This window comes from Mustelus asterias, chromosome 1 (assembly GCF_964213995.1).
Source record: "Mustelus asterias chromosome 1, sMusAst1.hap1.1, whole genome shotgun sequence".
NCBI lineage: Eukaryota > Metazoa > Chordata > Chondrichthyes > Carcharhiniformes > Triakidae > Mustelus > Mustelus asterias.
The window spans coordinates 92,741,001-92,767,244 of NC_135801.1; the positions used below are offsets into that span (position 1 = coordinate 92,741,001).

The window sequence follows — 26,244 nt, forward strand, 5'->3', positions numbered from 1 at the left end:
CCTGTCATAGCGGTGATCGATGCATGCGCAGTAGCACCGCACTGCTAGCCTCCCGATCGCTGGCCAGCTCGATTACCGGCCAGCTCGATCGCTGGACAGGCCCAGGACTCCGCATCGCTCTCCTTCCGATCCCCCCACCCCCTGATTGCTGGCCTCCCAGACGTTCCTGGGAGAATTGCCCCCTCGCCCTTATTTTGAAAAAGAAACACTGTTCCTACAATTCTGTAGAAGTGGCAAATCAGACAGCCCATTAATGTATCAATAAAGAACTTCAAACACTTCACATTTATTAAGCATGTAAAATAAGCATTGAAACATTGACAAAAGAGGTCACTAAAAGAATCATTTATTATAATTACTTAAAGATGTCAATCAAGCAAAGTTAATAGTTTCCTCCAGCTGTCAAAACAAACCCCCACTTAAATAATCCTTTTATAAGTCTGGAGTCTTATTGTTCACGTTCAAGCAGTGTACTGGCCCACCACTATGTGGACATGCCCTGGTATCAAACTCCCCATTCTAGGTGAATAGCTGCACAGCCTTGCACAGACCTCAAGAGTTCAAGGCTAAAGGAGTAAACTCTGACAAAATCTGGAGTAGAGCTCAAAGGCAGACTGATGGCTAAATGTGTCATTCTTCTGGCCTTCCTACAAAAGAGCCAGTGCCAAACAAAATGCTTTGAATTGTTTTGAACTCAGCAAGGAGGTCAAGAAGGTCTAACATTTGGGCAGACCAGTGTCTCCGGAGATTTTGCTCAGGTTTGCACCCTGGAGAGGATACTGTAGTTTCACTACGTAGCATAACACTTCACAGGAGAAGGTCATTACGAGCTAACATAGAACCCCGACAGTGCAGAAGGAGGCGATTCGGCCCATTGAGTCTGCACCAACCCTCAGAAGGAGCTGACCACCCCTGTCCTCCCCTCCACCCTATTCCCGTAACCCTGTACACTTACCATGGCTAATCCACCTAACGTGCATTTCTTAGGGCATTAAGGGGCAATGTAGCATCGTCAATCCACCTAACCTGCACATCCTTGGAGTGTGGGAGGAAACCAAAGCATCCGGAGGAAACGCACACAGATATGGGGAGAACAGCAAACTCCACACAGACAGTGACCTGAGGCCGGAATCAAACCCATGTCCCTGGCGCTGTGAGGCAGCAGGGCTAACCACTGTGCCACCATAGAGTTAATCACCATGACACAAGCTATCATCTTACGAGATGGCAGATGACCAGTGCAGTTTTAATTTTTTTTGCAATCAAAACATATTTTGCACATGGAGCAGCTACTCTGTGTTCACTTGGAAATCTGGTGGCACAACTGAATTAGATTGCTGCTCCCAGTCTGTCATACCCAATCCTTTAATGACTGTTTATGTTGAACTGTTGTTCCTGATCTGTCATACCCACTGATGTAATGACTATTTAAGTTAGAACCTTGGCTCCATTCCTGTAGTAACTATTGGACTGTTGTTCTTCAGTTTTATATACCCAGTCTTACAAAGACAGTGTAATTAACTGCTCTGTATTCTGTGACTCCACAGGGGCAAGATTGTGATGTTCCCATTCATGCCTGTGTTAATAGCCCATGCAAAAATAGTGGAACCTGCCACCTTAAAGAAGGGGAAAAGGATGGTTTCTGGTTTGTATATTTTGATTTCTTTTAAATTTTATTACAAATGCTGATGAGCACGTTATAAAAATCCAGTATTTACCAATCAACATTGTACAACAGACTCTAACTTACCTCAACTGAGGAATCTGGTGACTCTCTGAGGGAAAGGTAAACTTGAAACATGAATAAAATATTTGTGTAGAGCTATAAAAGGGATAGAATGTTTTTACATCTTCACAAATTTGAGCTTAACAACAACACCAAATGTATGTATATCCATATTTCTCTTGAAATTGCTGAAGAAGCAAAATAAAAAGAAGAAATTCTACGCAGGTAGAATTTAAATACTGCCTTAAGTTGCTCTCCTCACTAAAGAGCAACTTAAAACCATAAAAGTCAGCTTCATTTTATTAATCCACAAAAGAGATGTGAAACAAAACCGGGGACTGATGAGACATTAGTGCGGTGAAACAGAATATTAAAGAGTTATTTTCATACCACATCTCTAACTTGATAATCACGTTCGTGATTTCATTGTTTTTGAATGTTTCCTAAAGCTTTGGTCCAATTAGAACAATAACATTTCAGACTTTTCGGCAAATAAAATAAATTGGATCTCGGCTGGAATTCCCTTGTCTCCCACACCCCGGTGTTACCACCAGCTTGATTGGAGAATTTGATGCTGAATCTCCATTTGCTGCAGTGGGACTGGAGAATCCCAGCTGCAGACAAGAACGGAGAATTTGGTGCTCATAGAAGATCAAATTTAAAATTGTTTTATTGCAGCATTTTTGGAAGCATTTCGCTGTTTGACCATTACCAGGCGGTGTGTGTACCATTGATCAGTTGAAGATTCAGACTTTTGTTGTACCAATACCGATTCATTTTAATTGACAATAAAAAACAGGACCGAGAAGGACTTTTTGGTTCTTAACTAATTGATAATTAGAGAATAGATTGCATGAACATGGGTGTATTTTCCATGGAGTTATAGCCGGATGCTGTGTCACTCCTGCTGATGTGGGATGCAAAATACTTCAGAACTTGCTTCACCGACTTTACTTTGCCCCTGCCAGCTTCACTGCTTCATGAGGGGCGATGGGTCACTCACCAGACCTCTGCCCATAGATAGGTGGGCATGTTAAAATGATATGAAAATGTACGAAATTCAGGGCCATGGATACATGTTTAAAATTAAACTGCCAAGCAATTGTGTAGGTAGTAAATTTGAAAAAAAAATGGAACAGTTGTGTTCAAGTTGATAAGAAAGGTGCTGTCAGCAGCACTTCTCCGTTATTTTTGGAAGCCGGGAAGCTGAGCAAAAATACTGAAGTAACTCTGAGGCTGGGAAATACATCTCTGTTATTAAGTGGAAGCCCACCACACTAAAAGAGAATTCCAAGTTCCCCTAAAGTGGAATATCGGCCCGATTTTACCAAACATTCGCGCCCGTTTTCAGGCATGAAATCGCGGTAGCGTCGGGCCTTTAACGCAATCTGCACCCGAATCCGAGCAGATCGCGGCTTTACCGACACCTGATTCGGGCGCTGGTCCGGTCTGCGCCCGGATTGGGCATGCATTTAAATCGACTTAATGAACCGCGCACCCAACTCTACCGCCAAATCCCACTTTACCGTCTTCTGGCCCGTTCCACATCTGCGCTTTTAGCGACCTGCAGAATAAAAGTCCGAAGCGGATTTCTATTCTGCAGGGGAACCTCCGAAGCCTTCTCTGCCCTTGTGAAGTCACCATCCTCCTCGACCATCCTTTGCAGACCCCCCCGCTAACCACCCTGGCAGACCCCCCCACCCCCCCCCCCCCCCCACCCCCGGAACAGACCCCCCTGGGAGGCACGCCCCCCTCGGCAGACCCCCCCACCCCTGGATCGGACCCCACTGGGAGGCACGCCCCCCTCAGCAGATCCCCCCACCCCCGGATCGGACCCAACTGGGAGGCAGGCCCCCCTCGGCAGACCCCACCCCCCTCCCCGGGATTGGACCCCTCTGGGAGGCCGGCCCCCCACAGCAGACCGTCCCCCCCTGGGATCGCACCCCCCTGGGAGGCAGGCCCCCCCTCGGCAGACGCCCCCCCGGGGATCGGACCCCCTGGGAGGCAGGCCCCCCTCGGCAGAGCACGCCCCCAATCTACCTCGATTTCTGGTCTCCCTCCACCATCCTTCCGACCTGCAGTCCTTCGAGAGCCTGCAGCACCTTCCTGGTCTTCCACTGGCGTCCGCCAGAGGAGGGGGGCGGGCTCAGATGGATCTCTGGTTAGGGGGGTGGCGAGGATGGACGTGGAAGAATCTTGCAAACTGAAAATAATGTGGCATCTTCTTGTGCTGCCTAATTATCTATGGGAAAGGTAATTAAACTACAGTGTCCTAGTGAGCAATTAGTGACCTGTATAATACACTTGTGATCTGTTACTGGATTGTTGGTGCTCAAATGTTCAGAGTCCTGTGGTGAACTTGGCAGAATTGTCCCCATGGTGGAACTTGGTTGGAAATATGATTCAGGAGATTACTAAATCTTGTTTTCATCTGAACATTGCACAGAATTAGAGGAATTCCCTTTGGAAGATAATGTCAAAATTATAATCGCAGGAACTAAAAACCTGACAGTCAGTAATTTGGGAAAATATTTCAAAATATATATCCCCATCCATATTTTGAAATATTTTCCCAAATTTTTGACTGTCAGGTTTTTAGTTCCTGCGATTATAATTTTTACATTATCTTCCAAAGGGAATTCCTCTAATTCTGTGCAATGTTCAGATTAAAACAAGATTTAGTAATCTCCTTGAATCTTATTTCCAACCAAGTTCCACCACGGGGACAATTCTTCCAAGTCCACCACTGGACTCTGAACATTTGAGCATCAACAATCCAGTTACAGATCACAAATGTATTATACAGGTCACTAATTGCTCACTAGGACACTGTAGTTTAATTACCTTTCTCATAGATAATTAGGCAGCACAAAGAGGATGCTACATTATTTTCAGTTTGCAAGATTCTCCCAAGTCCATCCTCTCTGCTCTCTCTGCTGTTTTTTTCTTTCACGCCCAGGCGCGCTGCTTCGGATCTTTTTTCGAACTGCGCAGTTCAGAGCTCCGATCAGTCCGGCAGCGCTAAGCCCCACCCACAGCGCGGATCGGACCGGAGCCGGCAAAAAGCGCATGGGCGCGCTGCAAAGAAGATTCCTGGCTCGGATCTGCATTACGCCCGGATTCAGCCCTTAGAGTCTAAATGGTAAAATTCCCCCCTCTGTGCGCAGTGCACCTGATGGTCACTGCTTAGCCTCTGTGCAGCTACAATTCTATCAAATTGTGGGCGGCACAGTGGTTAGCACTGCTGCCTCACAGCGCCAGGGACCTGGGTTCAATCCCCGGCTTGGGTCACTGTCTGTGTGGAGTTTGCACATTCCCTCCATGCCTGCGTGGGTTTCCTCCGAATGCTCCGGTTTCTTCCCACAATCCAAAGATGTGCAGGTTAGGTGCATTGGCCGTGCTAAATTCTCCTTCAGTGAAGCCAAACAGGTGCCAAAGTGTGGCGACTAGGGGATTTTCACATTCATTGCAGTGTGAATATAAGCCTACTTGTGACTAATAAATAAACTTTAACGTTAAATTGAATATTCAATGGTTTAAATCATGTGTTTACCTGATGGCTCTGCACAAGGTGCATGCTCACTGCTGAAGAGTGCAGTGATATGCAGTATTCTTTAGCAAATGTGTTCTGCTACGGTTGGTTGCGAATTAATAGAATGTTATTGCAGTGAAACAGAAAATGAGAAAGTCATTCTCAAACTGCTGCACCAAAGCAGATAAACATCCTCCCAGCTTCACAGATAAATAAAAGCCTAAACTGAGTGCAGCTGCATGCTCATAAATTATGAAGCCGTGCTCTCTATTAGCGTAGTTTAATAATTTCGCATGAGAATGCCAATTAATTCATCAAGGTTGTTAAGTATACGTGCAGCTTCATACTTGCATGCATCATTAAGATAATAAAGATCTTTTTTATTCATGTGGAAAGATTAACCAGCTACAGTTTTTGCAGCTATGTAGCTATTGATTTGTGCGCAGTTATTCCATTACCGATACTAAATGTGCCAGTTGTCATGAGATGTTCTGCTCGAAAGAGTGAAAATTTACATGAAGATGTATTTTCAATTAAAGGCTTGTCCTACTGAGGAATAGGTTTGCCTTATCTTCTGTAATGCTAAATGATGCTTGCAGGGAAGATTTACAACAGTCCTATTTATTTGATTCCACCAAAACAGTAAGGTAGGTTTTTCAATGGCTTATGTTTGAATAGTGGGCACAACTGATCAAAAGAATAGGGTGAAATCTATTCAAACATAGGTGGTACGGTCAACTCATTTGCATGGGTTTATACCATCTCATAAACAGAAAATGCTGGAAAATCTCAGCAGGTCTGACAGCATCTTTGGGGAGAGAATAGAGCCAATGCTTCTAGTCTAGATGACCCTTCGTCAGAGCTGAGATCAAAGAGAATCAGCAGAGATTGAGACAAATAGGGTGGGGGGGGGTGGAATGGGACAAAGGGAATGTAAATGAGGATACAGAAGGAGAACAGGGTGGTGTGTTGAAGTGGCAAGCGACAGGAAGATCTGGGTCCTGCTTGCGGATGGACTGAAATCCTTCTTTCTCACTTCCATTTTTCCACTTCTCCACTCCAGTTCTCCTTCTTGCCCCCTCCCCCCGACTTCACGGCCACTGCCACATTCCTCAGGTAGTCCTTTAACAATCTGTATCCCTGTTCTGCCATTCACACATTCTGACCACTTAATGGACACTTTTAGCACCTTCTCAGCCTTCTGTATCCTCATTTACATTCCCTTTATCCCATTCCACACCCCCCCACCCCACCAACGACTCTCACAGTACAAATCTTTGCTGATTCTCTTCGTTCTCAGCTCTGACCAAGGGTCACCTGGACATGAAACATTGGCTCTATTCTCTCCTCACAGGTGGTTATTTTTGGAACATATTTCCCAGTAAAGGTAAGAAGCTCATCTTTCAGTTGCTTTGGACTGGACTGGAATTTCCTCTAAAATTGAGCAGAATAGGGAGGAAAATTGGAGAGGGAATTGTGTCTGAGTTCTCCCCCTCTCCCCCACTAAATGTACTCACTCACTTTCTCCCCCCCTCCCCCACACCACCATGCTCAACTGCACATTACACAATCCCAGATCATCCTGCCACATGTAAATGATGGTGAGTAGATGTTGCCCTGTTTCTCCTTTCACATCTGCCACCACTGACCCAAGAGCCATGGAGGTTGTGGTAGACCCTGTAGAGATAGTGGAAGACTTGCCAAATCCTCTGGAGGAGGGCGAGGATCTAGGATCTAGTGCCAGGCACCTTTCTGTCACATGTTGTGTTGAAATCAAGTTATGAGAAATCTTTACTGAATTGAAAATAAACTATCTCTAGTGATGTTGGAGTGGTGTGTAGAGCTCCCTCTTTGGCGGTGAAACTGCCTCCGAGGTGAACTCAAACTTCCAGCTTTTCTTGGCCAGGTTCCTGCTGTAAAAGCAGTTGCCCTGAAAGTGGGTGACCTATGATAAACTCACGTCTGTGGGGAAGTGATTGACCTTTACTTGGGTCTTCTCCAAAGTTGCAAGGGTCATGGATGCAAGTTGATTCTCACCATTTTGTGGCAGTGCTTTGAAGTGGCAGCATACTACACCACCACACAATCTGGAACAGCTTTATATATGTAATACAGCTGATTACATTATTGGAGATACTAGTTTGGACAGGTTGCTGATCCTGGCAGTGCAAGGGAATGCACTAATATACATTAGGTAAGAAAATAGGATCCCTCAGGCACTATGGATAACCCACCGTATCCATACCTCACTCCCTCAGTCAATAACTCCTCCTCACTTATGATATTAGCAGTATTCACTCTTTAAAATATAGTAACAAAAATATCAGTGGAAAGACTTTTAAGTATTATAACAGTTTACAAATTTTTGTCAAGGCCTTCACATCAAATAAAACCTCCAAAGCTGATTAAATGGGACCATTCTAGGAAAACCACATGGAGTGCCAAAGTTTAAGTGATGATTTTCTTGTACAGGAAGACCTGAATCAAAAGGGGACTGAGGATAGAGGGGAGAACAAAATGGGAAATGGTGAGATCTTATGATCTCTGTAGCCAGCCTCGTGACAGACTGGTTGACTGATGGTTAGACACCGCTTTAAAAGGTCATGGCAAGGATTGACACAATCTTGCAGTGAAGCCACTCACCTGTGTCTGCATTAACTGGATGACCACTAATCCTGAAGATTTATTTTTGTAGTAAAGTGAGTGAACGGAAAAGACTAATATCTAGGAAGCCTGCCTGTTTAATTAAAATGGTTTTGAAGTGCCTTGCACTTGATCTCCATTTAGTACTTCCTCGTATTTGAATGTCAATTATCCTGTTCTCTCAGGTGCTCATGCGCTGATGGTTTCGAAGGTGAGCTCTGCGCAATAAACATTGATGACTGTGAGGACAACGATTGTGAGAATAATTCCACCTGCATTGATGGGATCAACAACTACACTTGCCTCTGTCCACCTGAATTTACAGGTAAGGGAAAAAGGAGGTGGTGGCAACCCCATTAATCCAAAACTAAAATAGATGCATATTAAAGGGTAAGATTAGTTGCTTCTTTCGATGAGAAAAGTGTAATGAGAAACTTGCCGAAGGTTGCAGTGTCTCTTTTACTGTTCTAAAACAAATTATATTAAAATGAACCAGCATTTTCCCTTTTTCAGATGTGGACTGCTTTCCTTTGTTTAAATGTGAATTGCTTACTTTTTTACACCTCTTCCTCACGTTTTTGCAATCTGATTTTCTCCCCATACGTATTCTTTCCTGAAGGCACTGACTCATGCCGGGATATGGTTCCACAAACTGTGGCAACCCTTCAGTAACTCAACCACTGAATATTCTTCATGTGAGGCCAGTTGTAGCAGCTCTGTCTATCACCACCCCAGCTGACATCAGCTATTTTAACCTAGACCAGATATTTAACCTAGAACATTCCAAGACTGTATACCACACTTAAAATGCAGAATGGAACATATGTGTATGTCAGAAAACTATGCATTAGTTCATAAACTAACATGTTACATCTAAAATTATTATTTGCAATGCTAACATGTGACTGTAAAGCATTCCTTTTCGAATAATAGGTGAAGTGTTCTGCCACTGATACTGCAAACGGTAATTTCTAGATTTTAAATTCCTAAGTGCTGAGGTATTTGACAGATGATTAAACCTGAAGGTAGTAATTTTGCATTGTTTGGAAGTTTCTTTTGAATGTACTTTGAAACCTATTGTGAGCTGTGTTCTAGTTCCTTGTTCCATTTGTATTCTGCCTGCTTTGTTGTTTGAATAGGAACTTATTAAAATTGGCCTCTGTCTAACAAATATTAGTTAGGGAAAGAAATGTTGTAATTTAGTCTATTGGTTTACCGCTAGAACATAAGCTCTTTTTTTAAAACATGACTTTATAGAGCCAGAGCCATCTGGAGAGTTGAGAGGCAGATGTCTGGATGGCTTCTACCATTGAAGATGCAGAGTTTGAAATAACTCAATAGAATAAAGGATGATGCCAACAAACTACTTTGAGGTAGTTGTGCCACAGGCATTAACCACAAACAAAAACAGAGGAACAAAGGCTTCAGTGTCGGAACTCTGCTTTGTCCCTGTGTATTTTCTTTGGAATGCCGTGATCCAGTTTCCTATAAGCACAAGAAACATACCACAGATTTATGGTGGATTGAGAAGGAATAGAGCTGAAGGCATGCATAATATGGAATGCTGCCTGCATTATTTTATAGTATGGCATTCCCAAAGGTGTGCTTAGTGATGGAAATTTTCAGATTTGCCCTGATTTCAGGTGTTTGAAGTCAGGATTTCAGTTTTGATCTCTATACTGGAACCATCAAAATGTTTTACTTACAATGCACCAAGTAAAAACTTTAAAAGTTTTGAAAGTTATATTTTATTAATGTCAAAAGTAGGCTTACATTAACGCTGCAATGAAGTTACTGTGAAAATCCCCTAGTCGCCACACTCCGGCGCCTGTTCGGGTACGCTGAGGGAGAACTTAGCCTGACCAGCACGTCTTTCGGACTGTGGGAGGAAACTTGAGCACCCGGAGGAAACTCACGCAAACTCACGCAGACACGGGGAGAATGTGCAAACTCCACGCAGACAGTGACCCAAGCCACGAATTGAACCCAGGTCCCTGGCGCTGTGAGACAGCAGTGATAACCACTGTGCAGTATAACAGTAAACTGGAACTGAGTAGTGTGGAGATACATTGTTAAAACAACTTTTTTTACAATAGCAGTTATGTTACTTCCAGATTTATCTTAAGTATTCATTTGTGCAGAAATATTGCAACTATTGTAAATTATGCTGAAAAGAGTCGCTTTGCCAAAGATTTCTGTCTTTCGCTCATTAGGACAGATATAAGAATGCCAAATCTCAAACGATCACAACTATTTTTACCACAGGAGAAAAAGATGCTGATGGGTCGATAAGTCAACTCTGGGTGAGGTGTTGCCATGAAGAAAACAATTGCAATCTATAGACTCCCCCAGCTTCTGAGTAATTCAAGAAAGGTACGAGGCATGACCATATTCTTTTTGTTTGCAGAGGAAAGTCCCTGTCTATGACTTTCTCTAGCATGCATAAATGAGCCATATTACAAATGATTTTCTTAAATTGGTTGTTTGTGTAACTATCAGCATACTCAGGGTAATTCAGCAAATGCTGTCTAAACACTGAACCATATCTAGCAGTAGATGTTTTCTTTTAGTTTTATAAGCATGGGTTTATGGTCTATATGCGGCCTATTACAAACAACTGAAGGAACATGCTGTTTGATTCGATCAGCATTTTCCTTCAATTGTTCATAATAGGCAGAATGCAGACTGTACTCAACTAGCCCACACTGGCAAAACCCGAAACAAACCATCTGCTGTTAGATATGATTCCACAATTGGGCAGCAGTTGCTGAACAATCCTGAGTGTGTCAACAGCCACACTAGCATCTAATTTAAGATAGTCAGTCAAATGTGGTTAATTTATGTTTGATAGAAGTGACACACATTCATGCACAGGGGCCTGGTCTCTTCAATCAAAAGGAATATTTTCAAGCCTTGCGTCTTCTTTGAATTGTCCGGGAGATTGGGAAGCCTGTCATTCCCCATGGCAATGCCTCAGCCAATCAAAGTCGATTTGTTATCCGATCAGAATATTTTTCTCCTATAGCCTAAATTGTTGTGATCGTTTGAAATTTGGCATTCTTGCCTTTGTCCTGATGAGTGAAAGACAAAAATCTTCGACAGCATGTCTCTCTCTTCAACAGTTATTCAATTTCTGTATTACCAAGTAAGTTATTTTAATTCTTCCGTGCAAATACATTCAATTATGATAAAAATCGAAGTTTTCATACTAATGCTATATTAAAAGGCAGAATCGACCAGTGGATCCTCCTGAGATTGCGGTTATCCATGACCCCCTTCGCACTGGTCCCAGGCTGTGAGAGCAAAAATCCAAGGCACTCTTGGGACATTTCTGCCACAAGACTAGAAGAGCCAGAAATAGGTCATGATGTAAATTTATAGGATCCGCAATTTTGTCTGAGCCTTGTATGGGGCAAAACCTGTTGCAACTCCAAAGAAAAGCACTTAAGTTAGAGAGAGCATGGTCAAGAAGGAAAATTCCAGGCTCGCAGTTTCGTTGTCCTTGACTTGACTGAACTTGGCCTCTAGGCCAAGCAAGAGGTGGCATACCACCCTACAGGCAAATGTATAGGGGCCTTTCTGGGATCATGGCCAGGGCCCTCAAAGATTGAGAAATGTTTAAACAGTAAGGTACTGAGGACATTTTCCTGGATGAGTTGGGATTCTCAGTCCCACATGAGGCACCCAAGATGTGCACTAGTACCTATACTATGTAAAGGAGATAATCTTTCCCAACTGCACACTTTGGAGCAGTTGGTGTCAAAGGTCACCAGGAGGCGTATCCCATAAATTAGCTTCCATCTAATATGGCAAGATCGCTTTTAATAAAATAGAAGAAAAAATGGCTACTCAGTATCCCATTTTCCACTTGCAGTCTCCCACCCTATGCAAGAAACTCATATTATCAGACAACTGACAGCCATTCATTGATGCGTCTTGATATTCTATCCCTGGCATTTTCAGGATATCATGTGTAACCTTACAACAGAAAATGAAGCGGCTGAGCTGACCTCAAGTGGTCCAGTGAGGACACCTCAGTTATAGCACCTGAGGAACACAGGTATGCACCTAAAGGTGCATGTTGAAATGTTGATATAACTTTATTCAGTTGAGAAGGATCATGTGCATGTGATGCGGTGTGGTGTGTCAGAATATTTATGTTATTCTGTAGCTGTCAACAAGGGAAATACTTCTGCTAAACAACTCTTTATGACGGTCAGACCCCTTTAAGGAGGCCACATTTCAAAACATGATATGCACAGCTTGTTGCTTGTTGTTGAGTTAGATCAGCCATCTTCCTATTAAATGGTTGAACAGGCTCAAAGGGCTGAATGGTGTATTTCAACTGCTACTTATGTTTTTATGTTCCTCCACTTGGTGGGGCTAATGTTGTAATGTAAAATGGACTATATTGATTCAGCTGACTGTAAAACATCTTGCCCAATTTTAAATTCAAATTTCAGTTACGCTCTCAGTCAAAGTCAGAATTTATTATTTAATGCCAATAAATGCTCTAATCTAATCTGATGCTAGAAGCTCCGTTACCTAACCACCTAACATTACACTATCTGTAACCCCCATGAATTGTCTGGGCTTGCAAAATGTCACTAACTGTCCTGGCTGGAGACTATACACACCTCTTTAACCTGTGCTTAACGCTCTCTCCACTCACATTGTCTGTACCTTTAAGACTTGATTACCTGTAAAGACTCGCATCCCAACCATTATTTTGTAAATTGAGTTTGTGTCTTTATATGTCCTGTTTGTGAACAGAACTCCCACTTACCTGATGAAGGAGCAGCGCTCCGAAAGCTTGTGGCTTGTGCTACCAAATAAACCTGTTGGACTTTAACCTGGTGTTGTGAGACTTCATACTGTGCTTACCCCAGTCCAACGCCGGCATCTCCACATCATAGCCAATATCTAAGGCTGATTTGGGCTGTTAGCAGCCTCAGCATCATATCTGACACTATGCTGAACATCTAACCCCATATCCTTCCCCAAACAAATACAGCCTACTTTCATCTCTTATAATATTGTCCATTTCCTCAGTGCTTCATCTTAGCCTGCTGCTGACTTTTGTTAACTTTGGACATGACTAGTTCAGTGCTCTCCTGGCTGACTTCCACCGACCTTCCCACCCTGCCCCCACAGCTACCCTAAACCTGGACTCACCCAACACTCAGCTCTTTGTATTTTAGCTCACGCCAAGTCCTGTTCACCTATCACCCTGTACTTGCTGACTTATATTAGCTCCTTGTCTGACAGCATTTCAATTTAAAAGTTCTTATCCTTGTGTACAATGGCCTTATATGGCCTTACCATTCACTGCCTCAGTATCCTTTCTTGTGATCTCTGCACTTCTTCAACCCCGACACCTCGAACATCCTCAATTTTAATCACCCCACCATTGGTGGTAGTGCTTTTTTTCTGCAGATGTTCTAAGAGCTGCAATTCCCTGCCTAAACCTTTCAAACACTGCCGCTCTCTCCTCCTATAGATTGCTCCTTAAAACCTACCTGTTTGGCCAAGCTTTTGGCCACCTGTCTATATATCTTTCTTTGGCTTGTGATAAATATTGTCTGCTGCAACTCTCATGAAGCACTTTAAGAGATTTTTTTATTACATTAAAGCAAGTTTGTTGTTCAACACAAAGGAGTTGCAGCTATGTTAATTGTTGGTCTCTAAATAAAAATGTTGCTGTGCAGTGGGACTTGCACATTGCTGTGTAACGGGGGAGAGTAGCAAACTAATACTGATTATTGTTTGACAACCATTAACATGCGGTCCAAGAACATTGCCAGTAGTGTCAGTGTTACTGAGTCAATGGGGAGTAGCTTGAACCTGTTCTGTATGTTTTGTCAACTCATTTTTGCAACACGAGGGATTTTGTCAACAGATGAAGAAATGGCAACTAATTGTGGAATTTCCTGACATCTGGTGAACATATGAAACTAGAAAGAACCAAATGGCCAATGCCTGCCACTAATTAAGCCAGTTAATTTTGTTTACTGGCCTGTGCCGTAATTGGCCAGCACTACTTAAACACACTTGCTAAAAACTATGAATGACTAGGTTTATTGAAGGCAAGATTTTGGAGTTTGCCAATGCTATTTCTACAGCTTTTTGATTTAATTTATTATTGTCACATGTATTGGGATACAGTGAAAAGTATTGTTTCTTGCTCGCTGTACAGACAAAACATACCGTACACAGAGAAGAAAAGGAGAGGGTGCAGAGTGTAGTGCTGTATTGCTGTAGTTACAGGTAAGGTGAAGAGAAAGATCAGCTTAATATATGATAGGACCATTCAAAAGTCTGATGACAGCAGTGAAGAAGCTTGGTCAAGTGAAGAATGATTAGACTGCTTCCTACAGTTGTGTGTCATAAACCAGTCATTAGAATGAGGAAAGTTGGCTCTTCCAATAGCTTAGTGGGAAGATGCACACTCTAGTGTGTTACTGAGTAGATACTGGTCAGGAAATTCTTAATTTGGATTCCCAGTCTGTGCTGAGTTATCCACATTCATCCAAATGACAGTTGTGCTTTTGCAGTTCACCTCAATTCTTCAAACAAGGGAGAGGAAAAATCAGCTAATGCTCCTGGCTCTAAATCCAGAGAAACCCTGCTGAAAAGCTCAGGCATGCAGATAATAGTGATGAAGTGGAGATGCCGGACTGGGGTAAGCACAGTAAGAAGTCTCACAACACCAGGTTAAAATCCAACAGGTTTATTTGGAATCATGAGCTTTCAGAGCGCTGCTCCTTCAGCAGGTGAGCGAGGGTCAGTGAGACTCACTTGATGAAGGAGCAGCGCTCCGAAAACTCATGATCCCAAATAAACCTGTTGGCCTTTAACCTGCTGTTGTGAGACTTCTTACTGTGGATATTAGGGGAATAACAGAAGCAGGCTCAAATGTGATGGCCTCCATGGTCAAATATCCTACTGATACTCATTGCTCAGACACTTAGCTGGAGTACTATAGGGTAATCAGTTCCACGGAACCATATCCAAGCAACAATCAGTGCTATCAGGAAAAAAAGTGGGGAGAAAATTGGGGGCGAGAAATGATGAAAAGCAAAATAGTTAATGAATTACACCATGACAATAACTTCATAGGGGATAGGGCCACTGATCTACAGGGAAGTCTGTGACCCTGACAGAGGGTGCAACTCTGATTTTAAAAAAGGGTGTTTAAAAAAAAAAGGCAGAGAAGTCAAACAGGACAATAGAAATATAGAGGGATGAATAAAAGCCTTCGATAGTTACTGAGCTGCTATTTTTTTCTGCTGCATTATATTGTATTTAAAAAAGAATAAACTCAGAAAATCTCTTGTTTCTTCTATCTCTTGTCACTGCAAGCTGCTAATCTGAATGAGGTGGAAAAAGGTCAGTCGCAGTCTGTTTCTCCCCTTTTCTCTTTCCCACGAGCTGTTAGACTCGGATCATTTTTTTCTTCTTCCTGTCACCTGCTTGTTCCTTGGAAATGAGGTGCATGATTTCCAACCCCCCTCCCCCACCCCCTCACCTCCCGACACTACTGTCATTCCCCCCCCCCTTATTTTGAAATCATTATGGTGAGGTAGGTAATGTCAAGCCAAGCAGCTCTTCTTTAGCAAGTCTTCAGTTTTGAAAGGTGACTGGATCTCATCCTTTTGATGTGCCAAAAATCATCTACTGTTTAAAAATTGCATTCCTATTACCTTGCACAGAAGCATAATTGTGCTTTATCGTAGTCGAACTGTCCCCAATTCAACTAGCTCTTTCCTATATGCTGTCCATATGGTTCAATTATGATCTATCTGCTGCATTGACATGTGGTATTAGCCAGTTTTGTTCCATTTGCCATACTCACTGGGAGTGCTGCTGCTTAATGGAGCCTGTTTGTGCCCGATCCTGTGTCGCTTACTGATCGTTTGATGTAGATTATCACACCTCACCTCTGGCAAAACAAACTGTAACCAAGTGTGATAAATAATGCAATTATGGGATGTTCACCAGGAACTAGACAGGAGTAGAATGTATAACACATTAGCCGTCCGAACTAAAATAAAAGAACAAACAAGATGTATGACATAATTACAGAATCAGCAGCAGAAATGATGTAAAATGGCAATAAACAGCACACAATGTGTCTCGAGGGTAAGCAGCTAAAATATACATGATATCCCTAATGTTCATTATTAGTGAGCTGAATCCTAATCCATCAATAAACATCTTTGCAGTTTATGTGACACCATGTTATTGTAGAGCTCATAATCTGTGCATTAATCTAGTCGAGAGCAGAATTGGGTTTAATCCTTTGCATTTAACCTAAAAATAGACAGAGCAAGTAGCTGAAAGAACAATCTGTCCTCTCATGCAGGTAGAATGGGATCATGGGCTTCTATCTATGCCCACATGTGCTGAAAACATGCTGACCCTACCCTCAAATTACTCAGTTGTTCCATTTGCAGGTTAAACCTTAATGCATCTGGTCAGAGCAGTGCTCCTTATGTTCAGCACATGGCCTGTCTTCCATATGATGCACTAAATAGGGATGCACAGAGGTCAGATTCTGTTTCAAAGGCAGTTTGCACTAACTGCACACAGATTAATTTTAAAGTATGATGTACCCTAAATGCCAAGACTAGGAAGTATTTAAATAAATTGTTTTTTTTTCAGTATATGGTTCCAATTATATTGAATATTTAATGAACTGTAATTTTACATTGCATGATGCTGTTTGAACACTACAATAATCTGCACCTGATGGATTGTTGTCACCTGCATGACTCTTACTGTTATTTTCCTTAGCTGCATGCAACAATGTTTCCCCACATGCAGAAAATTTGAGCCGGAGATAAACATTCGGCATCATTTCTTCTGACTGCACTATCTTCTCCAACTCCTTTTGACTGATCAATTCATAATTTTTTGAGTAATGTTTTTCTGCCGATCAAGAGTATGAGGGTTATCAGTGCTTGGAAATGGAACCCAGAGTCAGCATCAGAGCTTTTGCAAAAGCTGCCTTAACCCCAATCTCAGAAGAAGATCCTCTGCTGCATCCGAGTGAATCTGATGCACCTGGATCATCTATTGAGTGAGACTGCTGGATTGTGGGCAGTTTAGGAGATGGGTGAGAATGCTCCAACTCATTCCACTTGGGATCCTTCTGGTCATCAGACAGAGAGAGAGGTGGAGGAATTCGAAACTTAATTATTTGCGTGATGTGGGTGGTCTGGTTTCATCAACTTAACAGCGAATAAAAACTGCGTGTAGAATAGTCGGCTGCAGAAACTATTGTTTGGAACGAAAGGACATCATCATTGATTGTGGAATAGAGAATTTGTTTGTAATGTCAGTACCTGCATAAAACCTTCTGTATTGGTAGCAGCAAGTGAAATGATCACAGTGGATTTGGGTTAAAATTGGTGTAATTAGACAGTGACTAGCGCCTACAAGGGAAATGTTTCGAGGTGATTTTACTTCAGATGGTGTACAAAATGGATTTCCCGTTTATGCATGTGCTGACTTTCTTCCTCAAATTCTCACCAAGAGAAATTCCACTCTTTTACTCTCCACCTTTACAGCATATCTGCACGACAGAGCTTAATAATGTTGCATTGGTGGTGCAGAATACAAGTGAAGCACGTTTTTAACTTTAGGTCATTTTCTCTTTATATTTAATCATAGAAAAAAGACAACTTTAAATTATGTGTAAGCAGCATATTAGATGTATCTTACTGGTTACATGAAAAATACATCACTTTGTGTCATTCATGAACCATCAGCATGGGTAGGTATAGTTTTGAAATTCTTCAAATGCCAGTGTTTCATCTGTGAGTTATTTCCCACACCTCACTGGTAAGATTAAGAGTGTAACAGATGTTGGGACAATGTGACTTGCGTGATGGAAGAAATATGCACTCCAGGAGCCTGGTAGTGCCTCTTGCAGGAATAAGATCCCTTTGAAATCTGGAAGAAAGATCAGGACCCAAACAATCTGCAGTCCAGTGATCTCAGAAAGTACACCAGGAGCATGCCCCATTGGATTATGCGAGGTTGGGGGAGGTCACCTACTTTGAATATCCAGGCAGTTGCTTTCATCGCTGGAAGCATGTCTAAAGCTCCTGCCTTGTTCAAAGGACTGCAGATTGTGATGTTGGAATCTAGGTTCTGGCTAGGAGGGATGGAGGTGTCTTCTTCCTCTTCAATATTTCCTGATTTTGCTGCAGTGCCCCCTGAGGAAGACAGTTGCTCCGAAAACAATTATTGAATGCATCAATTTGATGCTGGCCTGCACACCCCAGATGAGCCCACTTTCACCATAGAGATGGCTGGTGTCCAATGGGTATCCTTGCTCTTTACTGGACCCCATTTGAGGGCTGAGGTCAGAGGAATATCTGATACAGATAATCTCTTGCTTTTGTAACTTTATACCACTGACCTTGTAAGGGACAGGTTTTGGATTCACCTTAAAAGGCTCATTGTAACTCCAGTTTAAACCTGTTGGACTTTAACCTGGTGTTGTTAGACTTCTTACTCCAGTTTATGCCAGGACCTGGTGTTTTCCTGTCTTCTGACACATTATAGTAAGAGTGCATAGGAATGACAATTGATATTTGGTCTCTAGCTCTTTCCTGTGCTCATAAAGATGAAGGTGATCAGTCCTGATGAATACTAATTTTTCTCCACTATCTAAATACAGTATCTGTTTCAAATCCACCCCAGTTAGATTCACTGGATGCAGAGTGAAGGTCCTTCTAATTTAGCTAAAAATACGTTAATACGCACATCAGAAATTCAGCTCATACCACACTAATACGCAACTTCCAATCCCACAGAAGCATACCTATGTCTTCTCTAAGTGAGACTCACCTGATGTAGGAGCAGCGCTCCGAAAGCTTGTGATACCAAATAAACCTGTTGGACTTTAACCTGTTGTGGTGAGACTTCTTACCAAGTGAGACTGACATGTCATGCAATGAGTGCTAAATTATGACAAGTTTTGTTGTGTAAACTGTTACCAAGTAAAGGTTATATTCACAAATACATCTAGCTTTGGAATCTTAGAATAGTTGCAAAGTGACTCATTCTATCAGTCTGGCTTGGGCAGGGTAACTATTCCCAAAGGTGATTGGTAATGTTCTCACTCACTGCGTTGCCCAGCTAGCAAAATTGAGTATCTTTTTTAATACTATGCTCTAGCTGTAGAGCAGAATTCTCCCACTCTCGCTCGCACTGGATTTGGTGGCAGGCGAGAGTGGCGAATCCAGTGGGAGCCAAAAAGTCAGAAACCATCAGTGTAAAAACAGTTTGTAATTCCCCCAGTGGCGGATTGGTTCAGTTGTGGCCTGGTGGCATGATTACCATGTGCATTAATTTGCATCTCATGAATGCTTATTAAAATGGCTGATAGGCAAAATCTCACCAGGACTTCCAATCTAATGACATACCAGCGGGAAATCATGTCAGCATCAAACCCATTTGAAAAAAGAGTGATGTGCACAAGGCAGATCTCAGTTCACTTGAGACTTCAAAGTGAGTGCAGCATGGTTTATCTGTCATAGCGCTGCACCATTCCAGTTACACTGAATGCCATTCTTCTGGGGCAGGCCACTTTGTGCCTTCCAGCTCCATGCCTAGCTGGTCTTTCTGGACAGCACTCTCCTGTAGGATTCATGGACCCTTCACACCAACAGTCTGAAGTCCGACCAGCGATAGAGTGTGAGATGAGGGTGGGGGTTGCTGACAAAGACATGGGGGCAATGTGGAGGAAGCACTGTGCAAAGGTTGGGGAGGTGGGGGGGGCACAATGGCACACAAAGTGGAAGGAGGTGGATGAGGAATGCAAACAATGGAAGACAAAGGAAAGACCGAGGGAAAGGAAACTGGACCTCAACGAGGCTGCATGAAAAACTCTCAAACAAGGGAGTTAAAAGGACACCACATCATTTACTGGAAGGGGATACACAAAGACTCCAGATGCAGTGGGTAGAGGTCCAAGTGGGCAATGGGCTTCTCAGAGATGATGGGCTCAGGAGGAGAGTGGTTGAATCAAGGAACAGACTTCTTCTTGAGGCTGCTAGCCTTTTCCCTCTGGGTCGCTGACATCCTGCACATTCTGGTGAAAACAGATGGGCTGGAGAGAGCGATAAGATTGTGCTCGACTGGCATTTATATATGGCAGCTGACGCTGGTCGGACAAATCAACTGCCAGTCTATTTGGAGCTTTGGAGAGGAAGCCACCAGTGAATAATTAAGGAGATTTCAAGTACAGTATCTTGCACAGAATCCAGCCATTCTGGCTCGTGGGAAAGGGACCATCAGAGCTGTCCTATCTCGCACCCAGGGCCTGATTTTACCATTTTCATTTTAAGTGCTGAATCTGGGCGCAATTCAGATCCGACTTGGAAATCTGTTCCCAGGCGCCCGCATACGCTCTCAGCCTGAAAAAAAAATCACGGGTCTGAATTGCGCTGTGGGCGGGGCTTAGCGTGCCCGAAACGATCGGAGCTCTGAGCTGCGCATGCGCAGTTAGAAAAAAAAATGAAAATTGCACCACTGTTACATCGCTCCCGGGCCACAAAAAGCGATCCCCACAGACATCGCCCCCACCCCTACAACATAACCTTCCCACTTATCCACCCACCCCCCCCCCCAGCTACCCAGACCGATCGCGACCCTCTGCCCCCTTCCCCCCCCGCCCCCCACCGATCACCCGCAGAGTGACACCAGACCCTCCCCCGCCCCCAAGATCCACCTGGCCTTCCTCCCACCCACCAGAGATCCATCTGGCCTCCCTTCCCCCCCTCCCCACCAGAGTCCATCTGGCCTCCCTCCCAGTATATTTCACATACTCACAGCCGAGTACTTTGACAGTTTCACTGATTAAGTGCATGTGCACTATTATAGCTGTGGAATCCCTTCTCTCTGCTGCCTGTACTTGCAAAATCCACCCAGTACATATCCAGGCCTTTATTGAAGTTGTGTAATGAAACATATAGGTTCGTGTACAAATAACCGTTGCTTGATTCAACAACCTTTGGAATTGTGTTTAGCAACAGCCAACTTGCAGTAAATTCTAAGAGCTGCATTTCCAAGTTTAGAAGATAATTTGAGAAATGGTAATAAGATAATTTCTACTTCTTCTGAACTTGCTGGTGTAGGGGAAATAAAACAACATTCATAGCAAGTGAAATATAATCTAAGCAGCATTTATAACAGGAATGATCAGAATTAGAAATGTGATGGGATAGAATTAACTCCCCCCGCCCCCCCCCCCGCCCCCAACCACAGAATGATCGGGCCTCCCCCATACAACCCCCCAAGAGAATGGTCGAGCCTCCCCCCAGAGAATGATCGGGCCTCCTCCCCCCCGCCACCAGACAACGATTTGGCCTCCCTCACCCCCATCCACCAGAGAGTGATCTGACCCACCTCCCTCCCCCCCCCCCCGCTCCCAACTAGACAACAATCTGACCCGCCTCCTCCTCCCTCCCCCCCCACCAGATGACAATCTGGCCTCCCCCTTCCGCCCCCCCCCCCACCCCCCCCCCCCCCCCCCCCCCCCCCCCCCCCCCCACCCCTACCGATCTGAGTCAGAGAGCCGTTGGAAGCGCTGAATTTACCTCTTCAGGAGCTGGAGTGCCCGGAACAGACCTTTGCTGAGATGTCTGTTTTGCACCGAATCTGGACGCACGAATGCGATGGTAGAGTGGGAAATGCTGATAAAGTTGGGCAGGCAGTTCATTAATTCATGTAAATACATTTAAATCGCCGTTGCGCCCGTTTTGGGCAAGAATCGGATCGCGGCCATTCCTGGGCTTCAGTAAAGTGGCCACCTGCACGGGTGCGGATCGTGTTAATAGCCTCACGCCCGACTTTACCACGTTTTCGTGCCTAAAAACGGGCGTGACGCAATGGTAAAATCGGGCCCCTAGTCTCAAAAATTGAGAACTCTGTCCATAATATGTGCTTGAATTTTATCTCTAAATATCAGACTTTGCACATGTGAGGGGCTGGCAGGGGACTTCTCAGTCTGTTATTTGGTATCAGTAAGTTTTTAGTTCATAAAAGTTACTAGAGAAGAGAAGTGCTTAATAATGGCACAAATGGAACAATCGCTCTTAACATTGCTTTAACTGTGACCTTCATGGAGCATCTCAACATGACTTGAGTGAACAGAATATGGATTTAACATGCAACATTGAATAAAGTATTGTTAGATAAAGTTAGAAGCATTTAGAAAGACAGTTCAGTAGCGTAAGCACATAGCTGGTGTCAAGAGAATAGCAAAGAGCATGAGGAGAGCTAAATGCCTGTGTGTGTGTGTTGAGTAAATTGAATCTGTAGTGTGACGGACAGGAGAGTAATTGTTCAAACTGCACTGATTTCCTCTTACCACCTGTCCGTAAGCAGAAAGTGTTTTGAATCAATATTTTTAAAAGAATAAGCGGTGGCATGTGTTCACAATTCCTTGTTTTTTTGGGATCCAATTGTATTAACAATCCACAGCAAACTTGAGTTAGGATTAACTCCGAAGGTTAGTTTGTTTTACACATTCAGGTAAAAGGAGTGTCTGTCTCTTCCCAATCTGCACATTCACATAGTAAAATGGGGTAGAGAAAATAATTTTTCAGTATAAAGACCGCAGAAAAATGAATATTAGTTCACGTGAGTTCCAGAGTCTGAAGGTAAGAGTCCAGAGTGTTTCTTTGTGGGGGGGGTTCCATTCCAATGAGTTTCTGGTTGGTTAAACAGCATGAAAACCCTTGAAATAAATGATGCTCCTTCCCAATGGGCTTTTCTATGTTTCAACAACTTGCCAAACATTGATCGGAGCCTTTTAAAAATCAAGCAGGCTGTGGGAAGTTGAGACTGTTTATCCAGTCTAGCTGCTGGAGTTCTGTCCAGTTGATGTTAAAACAACAGCCTCACTTTGAAGGCCAAAGATGTAATATTAAACTGTCTAAAGGCACGGGTCATGTGACTTTTTTCCCCACAATGTCTTCAAAAGTGATGGTTATCCAGCATCTGGAATTGGCTTTGTTTTCAGGACTGATAATGTCTCAGTCATTAGTTGTTGAAAGGGGTGCTATCTGCGTTGAGGGTCTGGCACTTGGGGAGCCATTGTCTCAGCAGACTCACTGACTCCACTAACAAAGTTGGCTTATCAAATGCAAATGACACTGCCGCGGCTCCCTTTGAAATTGGTCTGAATAGTCCCAGGGGTGATGTGAGTCTTTTAGTGTAACAATGTGTGACGTTCCAGAAACTGAGAAAATAATTATTTTTGTCCTTTAAACTTCTGAGGACAGCTCCCAGGCAAAAGGTCAACCCTGTGATCAGGTGACTTGCAACAGCCATCTTAATTTTCTTTATTCAGCAGAAAAAGACCAGTTTTAAAAGGAAATAGCAATGAGGATAACGTTTTTAAATATATAGTGGTGGGTTTCTTTCCATATCATAAAAACCCAACAGTAGCTTCAGAAATTTATCTATTTGCAATGAAAATCAGCAAGATATTAACACTTAAAAAAAACCCAGAAACTTGTATTGTGAAATATTGCGTTTATCAACTATTCAGATTTAAAGGTGCAAAGAAATTGGTCTGCAGTAGTTAGTATACATACTTAACAGCTGAAATGTGTTTTTTGCCACAGTCCCATCATTCAGGAGTACAGGCATTTTCTGGTTTTGGTGCAATCTATCTTTTTCACAGTTGAATAATACAGTGCTTTCAGGAAACACCTAGGGAAGATCAACAAAGAAAAACATTCACTATTTAGCTCTGTGTAATGAAACCATTCATCATGTTAGCTCCATCAGCAGCTTTTAAGAATGATGGAGAATGTCTCAGCATTATTTTCTCTTAAGATTTAGAACTCATAGTTTCCAAGCAATAATTCAGATCCCTCTTCCATTATTTCATCGTTTAGTTCACGTCTCATTGCTGCAACTGGGGATAAACCTGTAGCCTTTTCTTATTCTGTCATAGGTGAGCTATGTGAAGAGAAACTGGACTTCTGTGCCCCGGAGCTGAATGCCTGTCAACACGACTCCAAATGTATCATGACTGTCAAGGGATTCAAGTATGTGGAATGATCATTTGCTGGAAGATTAATCTGTCATTTTTTGGTCACCATGTAATTCTTCTGTAAACTCAAGCATAAGTGAAGAATCTAGCAATTGTACAGTTGCATACCTGATTCTGAGAGAGAGAGATACCTTGGGGTGGAAATTGGCCAGACCTGTTTTCATTAACAACTGTGAGGGTCGCTATATAATCCTGAGTGGAGTTGATCAGTTGCTCCAGTTCAGCTCATTCCAAAATGGTTTTGGGAAGGGAATCTAAGGCAGGCATCAGGTGCTTTTTTTTTTACACACATATAAAAGGCTTTTGGGCATTCCTAAAATAATCACCCTGATGAATTTAGCAGTGGTTCTCGGAGTGAATCATTTAACTTCATGGAAGTCTCCTGGGATTTTCTTGCTGCGCCTTTAGCTATTGGCTGTGTGCACTCGCCCACTCTCTTCTGCCGCTCCCTCCACCTGCCCCCCCTCCCCCCTCCCATTTCCCCCAATCCCCACCTTACAGGGGCAACCAAGTCTGTGTTCCCATGAATCATGCCTGCACAGGAAGGCATTGCTCTTTGCCAAGGCTCATGCGTGCCATGTGCACAAAGCCTCCTGTTCACATCATTTCCCTTCCTCCACTGCCCTTTAAATCCTAGAGAGAGACTTCTGCCTTGTCAGGGAAGATTATCAGGGTTTTCTTTCAGTTGTCCAGTTGAGCTGACCTTCAGCCCCACCACCCAATCACCCTCCTCCCAGCTGGAAGTTTTTCTGTTGGACATCAAAGTTTGGAACTGCCTGTGGCTTAGGATGGTGCGTGCTACCTTCCAAATAGTGTCCAACTTCTGCTACCCTTCTCCTGTAACCCACCCTACCCCACGTCACCATCCACCACATCCTGTCTTCACCCTTCATCCTTAAACCTCCCCTAACACCCAAGAACCTATCTCTGTCACCTTCCAAATGCCTTCCCTCCCCAATGACTGCCCATGCCCACCCTAACTGTAACTGCAACATGAGATACTACACCGTCTCTTTTCCTTCTACCTTATGTACTCTATGAGCGGTACATTTTGTCTGTATAGCGCGCAAGAAACAGCATTGTTCACATTATGCCAATATATGTGACAATAAATTAAATCAGCATTGACGGCACTGAACCCTCTCTCTGGTCAAATCTACCCTTTGCCCACCCCCTTCAAGCAACCTGCATGATGGTTGGGACAACAAGTTCCCATCACTGGCAGAAGGGTCAATTTTGTCCACTATTATAAGTTATAGTTATATGCTCAGGAAATGTCTGTCCACGCATATTATACATTCACTATGGCTCGAAAGAAAAATAGTTGGGGGGAAGGTTTGGAATTTGCTCATGTAGCCTCACTCTAAATAGCATTACACAGACTACATTGATTCCCCAGGAGGGCAGAATGACCATTGATCACTACCTGGGCAGCCCTCATGGTTTTCTTCAATTATCTCAATGAGAAAATCCACGAAGGCCGAGGAGTTAGTGGCCCACAGTGCTGTCTGTACCAGGGAGGTGATATAAGTCTACATAGTTTCCCTTGAAACAAGGCTACCCAAACAATTCTCTCCTGAGGGCATCTTTACTTGTGAGAGGGCTCATTATAAAAATAATAGCAAGAAGGAATCTTCGTGGGTAGTTGGCAACTGTACCTTAACAAACATGGAGGTCTCACATTTCAATCCCCAAGCTGTACAGAATTGTCTGACCTATCCAGAAGCAGCAATCATGAGTTATCATCCCTGGGGATATAAGAGTAAAATAATCCAAGACTGACTGCTGTGTGCTGACCGCTACAGGAAAGTACACACCCATGAATGTTGGTAAAGACAGACTTGGGTTCGGCTGTGATGCCCTCTGTAAGTGAATTAGTCTGTTGTCACTGAATAGGTTTAGACATGTGGGCAGCTGCGAGCTGTGCAATATAATATTCAGTGTATTCAAGAGAGATGGGAAGACTATTGGACTAAAAATTATACTTTTATCAATGTGTTTCAAAATGGAAGCCTGTGTGAAAAGTAAGAGTTTGCTGAAGTTTTACTTGAACTTTTGATCAGGGTGGGTGTCTCTCCAGAAAACCCCAGTGCTACTTTTGCTACGCTTATAAAATGTGCTGTGATTAAATAGGTTGCATATCTTCTCCACTATGCTCATAATTATAGAAAACAACCGTTGTAATTTGGACATTATCCAGCTCTAAGCAGGTGCAGCTATAGCACTTCCTTTCTGCCTACAGGTACATAATATTTCTTGCAC

The 26,244-nt window shown here is 43.2% G+C and overlaps 1 protein-coding gene across 2 annotated transcripts in view; it reads left to right on the forward strand.

Annotated features, from left to right (window-relative positions):
- Positions 1-26,244, forward strand: part of slit2 (slit homolog 2 (Drosophila)) — a 420,226-nt gene that overhangs the window by 362,148 nt on the left and 31,834 nt on the right. For both annotated transcript variants that reach the window (XM_078215445.1, XM_078215451.1), the window contains 3 exons: positions 1,548-1,645; positions 8,087-8,226; positions 23,884-23,977. In XM_078215445.1, coding sequence (XP_078071571.1) covers positions 1,548-1,645; positions 8,087-8,226; positions 23,884-23,977 — 332 coding nt within the window. The remainder of the gene's footprint in view (positions 1-1,547; positions 1,646-8,086; positions 8,227-23,883; positions 23,978-26,244) is intronic.